The sequence below is a fragment of the Dermacentor silvarum genome, chromosome 1 (genome assembly GCF_013339745.2).
Source record: "Dermacentor silvarum isolate Dsil-2018 chromosome 1, BIME_Dsil_1.4, whole genome shotgun sequence".
Taxonomy (NCBI): Eukaryota; Metazoa; Arthropoda; class Arachnida; order Ixodida; family Ixodidae; genus Dermacentor; species Dermacentor silvarum.
Genome location: NC_051154.1, coordinates 345272912 through 345289612, shown reverse-complemented (window position 1 = coordinate 345289612; position 16701 = coordinate 345272912). Strand labels below are relative to the sequence as shown.

At 45.5% G+C, this 16701-nt stretch overlaps 1 protein-coding gene across 1 annotated transcript in view; it reads left to right on the top strand.

Annotated features, from left to right (window-relative positions):
* Positions 1-479: 479 nt before the first annotated feature.
* The window catches only part of LOC125942343 (serine/threonine-protein kinase haspin-like), a 32026-nt gene continuing 15804 nt past the window's right edge, over positions 480-16701 (top strand). Inside the window, exon 1 of the mRNA XM_049660494.1 lies at positions 480-567. Within this exon, the coding sequence (XP_049516451.1) occupies positions 551-567 (17 nt within the window). The 5' untranslated portion in view covers positions 480-550. The remainder of the gene's footprint in view (positions 568-16701) is intronic.

Genomic DNA, 16701 nt, shown 5'->3' with positions numbered 1-16701 from the left:
AGTAGTTGGGTGCTTAGTTCGCCCTGGAAGGTGCCAATAATTAAAGCTCACACGCGAAAGGACACCGTGGTTTAAGCATCATTTCATGGTCTTCTCGGCACCGCTGTTTTCAAAGGTAGCCTGTGAAACCCAAGGGAGACAGGGGTTTATATAAAAACAAAAGTTACGAGAGCTTGTTGTGTTGTATATATAGGCGAGTAGGTATGCTTATGAACATAAACAGGACTATCGAAAAAGCATGTAGGCCCATTTGTCTCTCTACTCTTTCAATGAGCTGTACCATGCCCCGTAATCCCAGCTTTTTTATCCTTTCCGCCCTAGACGATGACACACGAAAAGCGGGGTCACATCCTATACTAAGGACATGAATACACCTTCACTTTCACCGCAGAGTAGTGTACATCGTTCTTTAGTTGCCTACATAATGTACAAAGTGTGCATCTGTCACCTATTTTTTGGCCCAGGAGGACAAGTGTGGTTCGCAGACCTATCTGGGGACAGTGCGTTTTTCGAGGGAACTGGGAGCTTTCAGCACGAAATCTACCGAACCATGAAGCAGCAAAACAGGTGAGCGGAGTGAAACACCGCTTAGCCCAAAATCGGTGGCCCGCATAGGCAATGCTTTTCGTTGGTAATTGCTACTTGCCATAGGCCGGCCGTGTTCGCTAATAATCTTACGTATCGTTCTAGCGTAACATCGTTTTGCGAATACTCGGGTTTATAGGATTCTAACCAATTTGCTCTGTGAGCGAAAAAAAAATCACTGCACGCTTAATTAGGACTGCAAAAGTGCCGGCGTAGCAACTCGTCTGGCACTGCGGTTTCAATGTTCGCTCCCGAACGACAGCGTGGGTGAGTTAGCGTGACGTCACTTACTTGTAAAGATTTTCGTATCTTTGGGAGTACTACTTGGGAAAAAGTCACGCAATATCAGTAGGTTAACTCCTTTCTTCATATACACTGCAATGTAGTCCTTGCTCGAACATAAACTATTAACTAGTCTTCAGCAGACGCTATCAAAATGCTTGACGTCGCGAGGGGCAGTTGTGAGGGAACTTCAATCTGGCGTACGTCGCCACCTGCATTGCGTTTTGTATGTATTCTGTAGGTTACCGAAGAATCTGGTCACGCTAAGAGTGGTATTTTTGGCACTTCAAGAGTGTGATCTACCAGGTTCAGTTAAACACACGCAGCCTGTACAAAATGCTTTGACAAATGTTTATGGCGATCATAGCAGCGCTACACGTCTCAGGAAGCCACACATAAAAAAAAAGCAGTGGGATTTTCTGGTCTATTCTTCGCACGTTGTTACGCTAGCAGAGCCCTGCACGTGAACTCGCAAGGGAAGAGCTGTCACTTGGTCGTTCGGCGAGTGGACAATCGCGTCAACGTAACGAGAGACGGCCGTGTGTTTTAAGAAGGGACGGGCGCTCACCCATAGTGTCCCACTGATCCTTCCATGGAGCTTCCTTTCAATCAACGTACCATCAAGACGCGTCAGAGGAGAACAATGGAAGAGCATTTCTTCAGGTTGTCCGCAGCTTCCGCTGTAATGCGTGGAGTTGGCGAGAGAGTTTGCGAGCCATAAAAAGAGCAATACCACGCGTGAGCCCGAACGCTATCACCTTGGAAAGTGGTCAGTTTAACCAGCAATATGGCCCCCCATCTTCAGCTAATCCTTTTAAGTACACCTTTAACAAGCTGAGATTGTCAAAACTGTGTGCCTTTACCTGCAATAGCGAGTGCGTGGAGCTATTGCTGAATAATCTCAGATCTGCATCCATTGATGCACCTAATTGTTCTGGCAGAGAACTTTATAATTTCTACTGCCCAAGAGTTGGGTTTGACTATATATCTAATCTTCTTTTTTTTTTCTCAAGAGTAGTAAGTATTTATATATCCATGTTGTTTGTCTTCCCCAAATTGTTTGATGTGTGAAGCAAATTTATTGAAATGTGATCTATGTGCTATATGCTCTTACTATCTTTTTTCCTTTCTCTCTTTTGTTTTTCTTTTTCTCCTTTTTTTTCTTAACTGTTTCATCGGTTCGCTTCTTGCTGTCTGCTGCCTTTTGGACCCTCTGGTTATTAGGACTAGTCAAGTTGTTGTTTGTAGCAACTTTTTTCCTAATGCCTTGGCACCTTGTACCAATTATTTTCAAGAATAAAAGTATTATAATTATTTTATTATTATAAATAATAAAAACGCTGAATAACAATTAGGCAAACGAGTGAGAATAAAAATAGTGTATCGAAATAAAGAGTACGTAAAGAGTGCGCACAGTGAATGAAAATAACAATTATCACTCATAACGAAGCGCAAGGTAAATACAAAATGGAGGAGGAAACGCAGTTGAACGTGTTCCTGTCTACGCTTTGCGTTGTTTCGTAGTCGCACTATGACAGCGAGTTATGCAAAATATCATGAAAGTTTGCATTATAATAAGATTCAGTATTCTGTGGATGGTTGAGTGTACGTGACGACAGGCAGGAAACATGCAAAGGTCTATGTTCTCTGGTGATCTTGCGCAGAATGCGAAACATGATACAAATGAGGATTTGGGGGCAGGTGAGGATTCCGCGAAGGATTTTGAAACGAAACAAGAAGGTCAGCGCGAATAATAATAATTATTATTATTATAGTTTTATTATTATTATTATTATTATTATTATTATTATTATTATTATTATTATTATTATTATTATTATTATTATTATTATTATTATTATTATTATTATTAGACAAGAATTCCTTCAGTGAACAGTTTTCTCGGTCTGCCGCCAATGTTGTAGGCTCGTTTCGCAGCTAGCTGCGTTTTTTTTTCTTGTTATTACTTTGCTGTGTACAATGGGAAAAGATGACAACTGCATTGCTTGTCATAAGACGCTGCCTACCGATGGAAAGAAAATGATATGTGCGGAATGCCAATTTTCGTATCATCTCGGACAGTCATGCTCTGGAATAGCTGCGAACACGTTTACTACCATGGGTCAAGCTAAGAGAGACGCTTGGGTTTGTAAAACGTGCAGAAATAACAAGAGACTAAACAGCGGCACAGAGACGGTGCTTGAGGAAAGCAGTGGTCCAGAGACATCACTGTTGGATGAGCTAAGGGAAATTAGGAAAAGTTTGCAATCTTTGCCGGTTCTGCATAAGAAGGTTGATTCTCTCCTGTTGATGCAGGAAGAATTCACGGCGGTATCCAAATCAGTTAGGGAACTCGAAGGATCGGTCTCTTTTTTGTCCGAGAAGTACGATTCTATTTTGAAACAGCAGCAGGATATTCATGAACGTCAAACGTCTGATGGTGCTGAGCTGGAAGCTCTGAAAAGAACGGTGTTAACTCAGACAACTGTAATACAAAAGCTAGAGGAAAACCAAAATGAAATTGAACAGTACAGCAGAAGAAAGAATCTTGAGATTCACGGTCTGCCAGAGAAAAGTAATGAAAACTTAACCCAGACACTCACGCAAATGGCAGCAAAACTGGATTTGTCGGGGTTTTCACCTGACGCCATCACGGCAGTACATCGCTTGAAAGTGAAAATGGGTGGTACACCGGTGGTCCTGGTGCGCTTTACGTCTGCAATTTGGAAGGAAAAATGGTTTGAAGCGCGTGGAATGCTGAAGCAACTGCGTGAAGGGGTATCTTTGCCAAAGATCTACTTCAATGATAACTTGACCAAAGCTAACCGTGATTTGTTCTGGAAAGCCAGAACGAAGGCAAAGGAGGAGGGTTATCAGTTTTGTTGGACGAAAGGAGGCAAGATCTTTGTGAAAAAGAATGAAACAGCGTCTCTTGTCCGAATCGGTAAACAAGCAGACCTGGAAAACATTGTTTAGCCAACATGCCTTTTTCTTTCCGCCAACTACCGGACTTCAGTTCATTTAAAACAGAATTTCGATGCAATTCTGATGAAAGTTTCACCATTGTGAGCGTTAATATTAGAAGTATGCGTAAATACTGGGAAGAGTTTAAATTTCTGGCTGAGTCTGCAGCTGGATTTGTGGATGTTTTTGTACTAACAGAAATCAATGTTTCCCAAGCTTGCCTTAATACTTTCACGCTACAGGGCTTTTCAGCACATTTTGTTACACGAAGCGGGCGTCGTGGCGGAGGCATTGCTCTCTTTGTAAACGACAACTGTGAAGCTTTTTCTGTTGATGTTTCTTTTGTGCATGCTGAATCTATGATGGTCAAAGTTTGTAAGAGGTCATTTTCTGTGCATATCTTATCGGTCTATCGACCGCCTTCATGCAGCCTCTCACGGTTTCTTGTAGAGCTTGATGAAACTCTGCGGCAGTGGAGCTCAGTGGACCAATTCTGCTTGATCGGGGACTTTAATATCAACATTTTATGTCCTGAAAAAGTATCTGTTTGTGATTATCTATCTACGTTGTCCGCTTATGGTCTGGAATGTACAATTGGAGCTCCCACTAGAGCGGAATTAGTTAATAATTGCCTAGTGCAGTCCTGTTTAGATCACATTGCGGTCAGAGCTCCCAACTGTACATTTAGGTCATGTACTATTTTACAAAGGTTGGCTGACCACTACTTTGTAGCATGCCGTCTTGTATTACCGGATGCGCCTGGAACGCCGTCGGTTGGAAATACACCCGGGCAGAGCAAATGCCTTGTCCCTATAGTTAATCAAGCTAAGTTTGATAATCTTATCGTTTCGTTTGACTGGGCTTCCTTAACCAAAGAAGATTCGTCAAGCAACGTGTAATTCTGTACGCAGCTAAAAAATTTTGAATTACGTTGCACACGGTTAGTAGCTAAACCAATAAGAAAGGGTCACTGCTGGATGAACGCGGAAATTCTTGCTGCGATTTCCTATCGAGATACCCTGTGGAAACGCTGTAAAAGAAATCCGAGAAACCAAACACTGCGATTAGAATACAAGTCGGCAAGAAATAGAGCTGTTGCTCTTCTGCGTGGCGCCAAACGCCGTTACTTCTTTCATAAATTTCAGCAATCTTCAAATAATGTAAGCAAAACTTGGTCTTTGGTAAATCATCTCAGAGGGATGAGTTCCAGTAAACGGTCTGTTTTCGATTCTTTTCAGCAACCTCCCACAGCAGTGGCTGATGCTTTCAACTGGCACTTTGTAAAAGCATCCCTAAGCGCTGTTTCTTTATCCACAAACACTCGGTCGTTAACGCATTCCATATCTGAGTCAGCTTTTCTTCCGAAATTTTCGAAGTGTGATCTGGAAGAAATTCTTTTCAGTTTCCGTCCTAACAAGCCCACTGGATATGATGGAGTATCATTACACATCATCCGAAGGAATTTCAATGTTCTGGCAGATATTATTCTTCATATTCTGAATGGGTTTTTGGAAGGTGATGAAATTCCGGCATGCCTAAAAACGGCAGTTGTTTTACCGCTACATAAGTCAGGGAAGAAAGATAAGATTGAAAACTATCGGCCAATTTCTATCTTACCGGTTATTGCTCAGGTCTTAGAAAAATTTCTTTTCCACACCATGTCTTCTTTTCTTAACAAATTTTCTATCCTGACCGATCGCCAGTTTGGTTTTGTTTCTGGGCGCGGTACTGTTGCACTGCTTGAAGAATTTGCAGACGACCTGTTCTCGGCATTCGATCAGAATCTTTTCGCGTGTGCTCTCTTCTTAGACGTAGCGAAAGCGTTTGACACCCTGAACCACCAAATCTTGTTAAGTAAACTGTATTTTTTGGGATTTCGTGGACCCTTTTACAACATTCTCAAAAATTACTTGAGCAACCGATTTCAAGTGGTCGCTACTGATGATAAGGGCATTTTCAGTTCTAAGTTGTCGCTGAATGCGGGTGTACCGCAGGGGTCAATTTTATCGCCATTGTTGTTTAACATCTTCGTTAATGACTTTCCTTTGGCGATTTCCAAATGTTCTGTGTTCCAGTATGCTGACGACACTGTGTTACTAGCAAAACATCTATCTTACAAAATGTCAACTGAAATGTTGCAAAATGACGTGTACAATGCGATGCTTTGGTTCAGTAACAATGGAATGGCTGTCAATGCCCAAAAAACACAACTGGTATGTTTTCGCTCTCCACTCAAGACTACTGTGATTAACTTGCCTCTCTACTTACATAAGTCTAACTGTGTTCCTTGTAAGTGTACTCCTATTCCATACGTAGATTGTGTTAAATATCTTGGAATATTTTTCGATAGCAACTTATCATGGCAACATCACTTATCACTCATTTGTTCAAAACTGAGGTCAGTCGCTTGGCTGATGTTTAATATGAAAAGTATTGCGCCTCTCTCTGTAAAAAAATTGATTGTGCATGCAGTGGGTTATAGTGTATTGAGATATGGTATTACGGTCTTCGGATTCTGTTCGGATCGTTGGAGATGCAGGGTAGACAGGATTATAAAAAATATCCTTATAAATGTTGCCTACAATTCCCAAACAGTAACAGCTGCAAATATCTTCCGTGAACTTGGTCTGCCTAATTTTCATTCTTTGCTCGTTGAAACAGTTGTCATAAAACACTTCTGGACTTCCGCTTTCAAACAAAAAAATACCTCCACAAGGGAACTTCGTAAACACGTACGCTATATGGTTCCTCGTTCATCCACAATGTATGGTGCGGCCAGACGCTGTGCATATGTGCCGGACATGTTTAACAAGTTACCGAATGAAATTTTTAACGCTACTTCAAAAAGCATGCTGAAAGAACTATTCAAGGAGTCATGGTGAAACTAACTTCCACAACACTTTGGCATCATAATTTTCACTGCTTCAACTTCCGTTTCACGTAGAATAACCAAATGTTATCTTATTTTTTTCTGGTCATTTTTTTTCTTTGTCTTTCTGTCTCATCAACATCTTTTTATTTACCGTTTGTATTATGTTCATGGCACGGTCCTACAAGCCAATTGAGGCTTAGACCGGCCTGTTTGTGTTGCTCTGTATTTTTTGGTGAATAAACATTATTATTATTATTATTATTATTATTATTATTATTATTATTATTATTATTGCTATCTTACAATCTTCGTACATACAAAGGCAGGCTCGTCAAAGGCAAGGCAGTGGCTTGCGTGACTTGGCCCGCCACGTCGACAAACAGAAACAAAATGGCAACATGTACAGCAATAAAAAGCTGGTGAAGCTCATCACAACAAAGCCAATAATAATAATAATAATAATAATAATAATAATAATAATAATAATAATAATAATAATAATAATAATAATTATTATTATTATTATTATTATTATTATTATTATTATTATTATTATTATTATTATTATTATTATTTACGCACCACAAGAACAAATACATAGTATGCGGGCCTGTCGAAGCCTAAATGGCTTGTGTGGCTAGGCCCGGCAGCGCCGGCAACAGCCATGAGGTCAGCCTATGTACATACAGGCGTTTCCTTAGTGCCGACAGAACATTGCGCAAACAAAAATAAAAATTAAATACATGTTATGCCAATGTAGCGTGAACATTTTTTCATGCTTATATAAAACAAAAAACAAAATTTCAATACATGTTATGCCAACGTAGTGAAAATTTTTTTTACGCTTACATAGATATACAAGTTAAGGCAACCAAATTACATCAAATATCCATACAAAACGGAAGACTCAAATGGAAGAGGACATTTCTTTAAAACCATTTTTTTTACTGAACTGAGAAAAATTCGTCAGGTAGATAATTTTTGGCACATAGACACGTCGTCTTGCCTCGCCATACCTAGTTGATGAACGAGGAACCTTGAAACGCTTGTTGTCCCTCAAATGTCGAGGGGCTACATATTGAATTGGTCGTTCCAAAAATTACGAAGAACAACAGTTTGCCTAAATAACTACTGAAATGAAGGAAAACCCAATGCTGAAAAGAAATTGTCATCTGACACCTGGCCACAGCCATACGCAAATCTTTTAAATGTATTTTTCAATAAACTGTCAATTCGCGTTTGCCATCACAATGCGCAGAAAGTGAATACGGTGATTTCGTATCGTAATATGCTGTACGCGAGAGCATGCACTATGGTTTTCTTTACCGATAATGGCGTGAAGCCTTTTATATTAAAAAGCAACCAATCGACGCTCCTAAGTTTGCCACACAGATAGGCCAGATGATGCTGTCACGACATGCTGCTATCAATAAATAAACCGTGATATCTTACACAGTCCACATACTGAACAGGGGCACATGTACACTAAGCGCAGTACTGGTCATGCAAGAATACTGGGATGTTTATTGCTGTGGTCTTTAAGGGATTTATAAACGGATGGTACGCAGTGGTGAACTTGTGATTGGTCTTGCAAGAACGAAGAATGTCGTCGACCACTTTAGACAGGAAGCAGCGGCCGCGGTCCGTGATTAACTGACGAGGAGCACCGTGGCGCAGGATGACGTCGTGAAGAAGGAAATCGGCTACATCAGTAGCACAGCTGGTGGGAAGTGCTCGTGTAACAGCGTACCGCGTTGCGTAGTCAGTAGCGACTGCAACCCATCTATTGCCAGTGGTTGGCATGGGAAAAGGCCCTAGAAGATCGAGTCCCACCCGGAAAAATGGTTCATCAGGGATGTCGAGGGGCTGAAGGCTGCCAGCAGGCAGTAGGGCAGGAGTCTTGCGTCACTGGCAGTGGTCACAAGCCGCAACGTACTGTCGCACAGAATGGTAGAGACCAGGCCAAAAGAAGCGCCTACGGATGCGATCATACGTGCGTGACACGCCTAGGTGTCCGGCCGTCGGTGCATCGTGAAGCTGGCGCAAAACAGTAGAGCGAAGATGCGCGGGGACAACAAGCAAGAGCTCAGCGCCGTCAGGCCGGCGTTGTAGCGGTGTAAGGTGTCATTGTGGAGCAAAAAACATCCGTAGGGAAGGGTCAGGGTGTGGTGAGTTGAGACCGTCTATAATAGGCCGCAAAGATGAGTCGCGGCGCTGTTCGTCAGCTATGTGGACGAAGTCTGTAATGGCCAGAACAAAGGTGTCAGGTTCATCTTCCAGTTTATCAGGGGGATCGACCGGGTATCGTGACAAGCAGTCAGCGTCTTGGTGAAGCCGTCCAGATTTGTAGAAAACAGAAAATGAGTACTCTTGCAAGCGGAGTGCCCAACGGCCAAGGCGACCAGTGGGATCCTTGAGCGAGGAGAGCCAGCAAAGCGCATGGTGGTCTGTAATAACTGAAAAGTGCCTGCCATACAGGTACGGACGGAATTTTGCGATGGCCCAGACGAGTGCTAAGCACTCGCGTTCTGTGATAGAGTAATTTTGCTCCGATGGCGACAGAAGGCGGCTTGCATAGGCGACCACGCGGTGGAGGCCGTGCTGCTGTTGTGCAAGGACGGCGCCTATACCGTGGCCACTGGCGTCGGTACGAACGTCCGTGCTGGCTGACGGGTCGAAATGTGCTAGAACAGGTGGGTTCGTTAGGATGGCAACGAGCGATGAAAAGGCGTCCGCTTGGTCACGACCCCAAGTGAAAACGACGTCCTTCTTGAGTAGGCCAGTTAGAGGGCAGGCCACTTCCGCGAAGTTCTGGACAAAACGACGGAAGTATGAACACAGGCCAAGAAAACTGCGGACATCCTTGGCCGACCGTGGAGTAGGGAACTGACTAACCGCACGGACTTTGTCAGGGTCTGGCTGCACGCCTGCAGCGTCAACAAGGTGGCCGAGTACGCAGATTTGACGGTGCCCAAAGCGACATTTCGACGAGTTAAGCTGAAGACGAGCGCGGCGAAAAACATCAAGGACGGTGGACAGGCGAGTGAGATGGTTTTCAAACGTAGTCGAAAAAACGATAACATCGTCCAGGTAGCAAAGGCATATGGACCACTTGATGCCTCGAAGAAGAGAGTCCATCATGCGCTCGAAAGTAGCAGGGGCGTTACATAGGCCAAAAGGCATCACTTTAAATTGATAGAGGTCATCAGGAGTCACGAAGGCGGTCTTCTCGCGGTCTTGGTCGTCCACAGCGATTTGCCAGTATCCTGAGCGCAGGTCGATGGAAGAGAAATATCTGGCGCCGTGCAAGCAGTCCAGTGCGTCATCAATACGCGGGAGAGGATACACATCCTTCTTGGTAATCTGGTTAAGCTGGCGGTAGTCTACACAGAATCTCCAGCTATTGTCCTTCTTTTTCACGAGTGCGACGGGAGAGGCCCAAGGACTGCATGAGGGTTCAATTATGCCTTTGCCCAGCATTTTCTCTTCCTGTCATCCACTTCCTGTTGGATGACAGCACGCTCCGGAGCTGACACACGGTAAGGCCGTCGGTGAATAGGACTCGCATCGCCGGTATGAATGCGATGGATGACGATGGAAGTCTGGCCCAAAGGACGGTCGCCAAAGTCAAAGATATCCTGGTAGGAAACCAGCACGCGGCGAAGGGCAGCGGACTGTGCAGGAGCGAGGTCTCCTGATATCATGCGGGCGAAGTGGTCGCAGGACGAACCTGACTGCGATGACGGCGGTGAAAAATCCGGTGGAGGTTCTGTGGTCAGGGCAGAAACCGTGTGGCCGGCCAATGGGGTCAGATGAGCGAGCGATATGCCACGAGGAAGAACTTGCGTCGAGTAGCCAAAATTGAGGATGGGAAAGGCGGTGCCGTTGTTTCTAACTGTCACCACCGTATAGGGTAGCGCGACGTTGCGTGTCATGGCGACCTCAGGAATAGGGCAGGCAACGTAGTCGCCGTCGGGTAGGGGCGGAAAGGCTGACAGCTGGACGTATATTGCGGCTTGCGGAGGCAGTCGAAGAAACTCGACGGAGCGTAGGCGAGGTGGGCCGGCATCAACGTTGTCGGGGCACGAAGGAAGTTCTAGCCGGAGAAGGCCCGCGGAGCAGTCGATAAGGGCAGCGTGTGTGGACAGAAAGTCGATTCCCAAGATGAGGTCATGGGGGCACTGTTCTAGAACAGCAAAAAGAACAGATGTGTGGCGACCAGAAATAGTGATGCGTGCAGTGCACATTCCAAGTACGGCAGGTGTACTCCCGTCGGCTACTCGGACGGTAGGTGAAGTCGCGGGCGTCAGGACTTTCTGGAGGCGGCGCCGGAGGCTCCAGCTCATTACAGAAATTTGTGCACCGGTATCAACAAGAGCGGTAACTGCCACACCATCAACCAGAACTTCAAGAAGGTTGCATCGGGTATAAGGGACAATCAGAGGATTTTCAGGCCGGGTCGTAAATGCAGCGTCACCTCCGGGGGCTGCACTGGCTAGTTTTCCGAGAGGCGGCCAAAGGGAGACCGAGAGCGGCGAGGTTGGGGCGAGCGGGACTGACGGCGCTGGGGCGATGGTGAGCGGCTGATCCGGTTTTCCCTAGGAGGACGTTCAGCACTTGAGGCCTCAGGACGGAACGACGGGGCATATGGTGCATGGTCCGGGCGATTGTAAGTGTTTGGGCGATAGGACGTGGGCCAGCGGCTGCGGCAATGGCGGGCGATGTGTCCAATCCTAGAGCACGTGAAGCAGATGGGCCGGTCATCAGGTGTGCGCCAATCGGCTGGATTTCGATAACGTGGCCTGAAGGTCGTGTTCGGTCTTGCAGCAGCGACGACAGGGGCGACCGGGTTGGTAGCAGTATGACCGTTATCAAAGGTGGGTAAAATGCCCATATTCGCGACCTCTTGGCGAACCACGGCCTGAATTAGCGAAATCGGAGCTAGGTTGTTGCTTTGCATACCGTCATGAGGTGTAACGGGTGCCATGGCCTCGAGTTCTCGACGGACGATCCTGGTGACGTTTTCTGGAGCTTGCGCTTGCCGAAGCGTGGCTAAACCTTCGCAGGAGGACGTGGCAGCCGTATTAGGAAGTCGGTCGAAGCGGTGAGTGATACGTTGACTTTCGGCCAGCTCAAAACGACGACATTCAGCGATGACCGACTCCACCGTTCAGCAGTTCTTACACAGTAGCAGATTGAATGCGTCATCGGCTATGCCTTTCAGTACGTGGCCCACTTTGTCCACTTCAGGCATGTCCTTGTCGACCTTGTTGCACAGAGACAACACGTCCTGAATATACGAGATGTACGGCTCCGTGGACGTCTGAGCACGAATTGCGAGCTCCTGCTTGGCCGCTAGTTGTCGTGCGATAGGTCTCCCAAATAGATCGCGTAATTTCTGCTTACAGACGTCCCAACTCGTCAGATCTGCCTCATGCGTCTCGAACCAGAGTAGCGCAGTGCCCCGCAAATAGAAGATGAGATTCGCCAGCATTATGGTCGGGTCCCACTTGTTAGTGCGGCTGACGCGCTCATACATTGCCGGCCATGCATCGACGTCCACGCCGCTGGTGCCGTTGAATGTCCCGGGATCACGAGGGTGCAAGAGAATGACCGGTGACGGGTCTTGCTCACACTGGGTCGCTTGGTCGGTCATTGTGGTGGCAGCAACGCGCCGTCCGCTGCGAAGATCCAGTTCCCGGTGTTGTAGCGAGCGTACCCCGCACTTCCACCAAAGATGTTACGGGGAGAATATATATTCAATGGATATATTTACAGGGTAAGGCGCACAACGCTGCAGCAATCGTTCAGGGGAGCGCGTGCGCACCAGAAAAACCACCCGTCGTCGTCGTCATCGTCCAAGCACCGACCACAGGATCGCCACTCGTGACAATATTAACTGTGTCTTCCTGATATTTACATTAATAGAATTTTTCGCAAACCAGTGCATTACACTATGTGTTGTATTTTGCAGGGCGCCCACAGCCTTTTCATAATTTATATGCGGTGTTAATATTACCGTAACGTCAACATAATGGAAGATAGTTTAGAAGTTACTAGAGGAGGATTGTTTACAAATATATTAAATAAAAGAGGCGATAAAATTGACCCATGGGGAACACCGGCTGTAAGCCATTGCTTGCTACTGATGGTTTCCTTGTCGGCCATAACTATCGGCGACCTACCACACATGTAGTTTCGCAGTACGTTGTGAAATGGTCCTTTGAATACCATTAAAGTTAGTTTCGCTTGCAGAATATGATGATTCACTGTGTCAAAAGCTTTTGCTATGTTTATAAATAGCGCACAGGTGAATAAGTTGTTTTCAAATGCGAAATATGTTTCATCTGAGAATTCTTCTCATAGGGCTGTGGTACTGCGATTCGCAACGAAACCAAACTGCCGGGCGATAAAATGGAAAACTTCATTAAAAAAGACGGCATGCATTCGTACAGGAATTTTTCAAGTATCTGGGAAAGCACCGGCAAAATCGAGATTGGTCTATAATTTTCAACCTTATCTTTTCTACCTCCTTTATATAGTGGCTTAACTATAGCCGTTTTCACAGTCTCGGGAATTACTGAAGTTTCTAAAAAGCCATTAATTAAAAAAAGGTAAGATGTTCGCAAGCACATCGAAGTTTCTTCGCAGAGTGCCTGCTGATATGCTATCCATTCCTGGTGGTTTACTTAGCCGAAAACTCGAAGGACTCCTTTTCAGGTCAGGCATAGATAAGCTAGGCATAACAGCGGACGCCGACACAGATTCCTTCAACGTACGATGATTTTCCTGTTGGGATAAAGCGTTTTCTGAAGTACGCGAGAAAAAAAAACAGTTGAATGCGTTAACTACCACTTTTTTGTCATCTGGAAATGAGTCAATGGGATGGGAAAGCACGTCATTTCCTCTCCTAAGATTTATTATTGACCACGTTTTCGCGGGACTTTTGCGCGAATGGTTGAATTTATTTTAAAAAAATACATTCCTTTCGCTGTTCGTAAAAGCCAGACTACCCTGTTTCTTGCCATTTTATATTCAGCTTTTAAACCCTCGTTTTTAGGAGAACGTTTGCAGCGCTTCCAGAGCCAATCCCTAAACGATATGGCACGCATAATATCGGCATTAAGCTAGCTAACATTATTTCTGCACTTTTTCATAACAGTATATGTACTTAGGCGCTCAAAGTGTTTAAGTTGAGTGCAGAACTTTTCGTTCTGCAGAACTTTTCGTTCTGCACTCAGCTGCCTTTTCGTTCTGCACCCGATACCTTCATACAACGAAAAGATGCAACACACCAAGGAAAAAGACAGCCGAAAGGTGTGGTGTGTTGCGTCTTTTCGTTGTATGAAGCATGTACCAACTAGCCTAACAACAAGTTTTATTAACCCGATACCTTATTTGGTGCACTGCCCTCAATCAGCCAAGAGCAGTAAAAATTAGTGATGTGTTGGTCGAACATTTTTGCATTAGTCATTTGAATTTCCATTTTATTTCCTTTAGTGTTCCCAACCGATTGATGTTCTACAGCTAGAGAAGGCTTCGAAAGGCAACAGGCCACAAAATAGTGGTCGGCTAACCTCTGACTTATGACGCAAGCAGTCAAGGAATAGTCGGATGCGCGCACCACAATGTGGTCTATGCAGGACGCTCCTACTCGGTTATTTAAGCACTCTTCTCTAGTCGGATGATTTATGATGGATTCCAAACCATAAGAAGACAAAATGGATAAGTAATCGGAAACAGTAGTTGACGTGACGCATAGCGTATTTATGTTAAAATCACCAGCTAAGCATAACTGCACAGCTGAACCCCATTTGCTCAGTATTTCATCGAGCTCTGCCAAGAATCGCCTCACACTGTTACATGGTGGATGATATATCGAAAGGAGGATTAAATCTGCATTTGAAAGATTTATTTTTTATGGCCAGGCATTCCACATGAGCGAACGTAATATCTACTCCAGACGTAACATACGTGTCACGAAAAAACATCGCTAAACCACCTCTTCGCCCTCGTGGCCGGGTCCCGAAATGTGAACGATAACTAGACAGCGTAAACATATCGGCACTGACATGTGGTATATTTCTTTCAGTTTATTTCAGTGAGAACAAAAGCACAACGTAATTGCTAGCCGCTTCCGCTATCTCTATAAATTCATTCCAGTACTTTTGGAGGTTTCTTATGTTTACGCTGACGAGAGTAAAATTGTGTTGTAATTAACCTCAGGCCAAACGTATTTTTGAAACTTATAAAATCAGGAACCACACAGAAACTAGACGCCCTGCTGCTTATGCAATCCTACCAATATCAGCTGGCCTGATTATTCGGATCACAGGTGCAACTTCGTCCTTCTTTACAAAAATCTTACCGCCTTTAATCCAGGCGAACTTGTACCCATTCTCCTTGGACAGGGTTCTTGCACGCCAAAACAAACTACGATTTGCCTTTGTCAAGTTATCGTTGAAAAACAAATTGGGTAGAGAACCGTTCTGGTGTAATCACCGCAGCTTGCCTTGTGAATCAAACCAAGCTTCTCTCGCTGCTACAGAAGTGAATGGTATCAGGACTGTCGGGATCGGTTTACGTTTACTAGGCACGTGATGCACCGCCTCTACATCAGTGCTTGAAAAGCTTGCTAGCTCCAGCTTGATGGCTACCTCTGATAAAACATGCCTTAGGTTTTCATTTTCTTCCAGTGGTAGGCCTGCAATTTCCAAGTTATTCTTCCTATTTTACTGTTTCTTCTCATGCTGTACATCCTGCAGAAGCTCAAGCTGTATCGTTTGAGCCTTGACTACTTCATTCAAGCGCACAATTTCCTCTTCTCGCGCTCTTTGTTAGCTTTAATGTCCTCCACTATTGAATCATACTGATTCGACACAAATGAGACCGATTCCTCAAGTTGTTTAACAGTCACGGAAAGCTTAGTAAACTCAGTTTTCAGCAGAAGCAGGGAATCCACTTTTGCATGCAGAGTTAACAAAGAAGCAATGCTGTCTTTTATTTCATTGAGCTCAGAAGCCAAGGATGGCTCCACAGAACTTGCTGTTCCCTGTCTGGCTACACTCCATCTGCGATGCTGAAGCGTCTCGCTGCCTGCCAGCCCGACAGATTTTGCAGAACCAAGTTTCTCGCTTAGCTTGGCTCTTAGTCGCAAAAGTACTAGGTGCTATGCCTGAACAGTGTTGACCCAAATGGTAGCCATTCAGCGCCTGACATAAAACGACCATCATCAGGTGTGATGGAATAGTTCGGCACGTATGTCTGTGTGCAGTCAGGCGGTAATGAACGTCAGAGGCGCACGAACGGATATAAACGAGCATTTATCTAACATGATAGGACTGAGACAAGACAAGCACTAAACATTGACTACAGAGCAAAGGTTCATAAAACGCACACGTCTACACTAAGTGCTACGCGCAGCGTTCAAGGAAAAAAAAAACAAGTTCGTCTCACAGCTTCAGTCCTGATGGTCTCGTCGATCGGCGGTAGGTCGTCTCGAGCAGTTCCGACGATTTCCGTTGGAGATGACCCTCGTGGGAGGCGAGCCAAGGCAGGATGACAGCACTGGTCTTCAGATGAGGCAGGCGACGGCCCACGGCTGTATTACCGTGGCCAGAGCACTCGACTGGGTGTCAGGCGGGTGGCTTCCACCGCCACAACTCCACGGGCCACCTCGAGCACGAGGCGGCCTCAAAGCAAAGGCCTCGGTTAGCCTCAAAGCAAAGGCCTCGGTTAGGCCTCAAAGCAAAGGCCTCGGTTAGGCCTCGAGCAAAGGCCTCGGTTAGGCCTCGCCCCGGACACAGCCTGAAGCTGCTCCAACAGGCGGCAACGAGCAGGCAGCAGCCAGGCCTGCTCCAAACGGCGTCACACCAGGCGCCACTCCGCGTCTGCACCGACAGGCAGGCGCGTTGACCTCAGGGCCGCCTCAGATACCGTGACAGGAGCTCCCGGAACAGCGCACTGGTCCTGCGTCTTCCAAGTCACGAGCCCCCTCT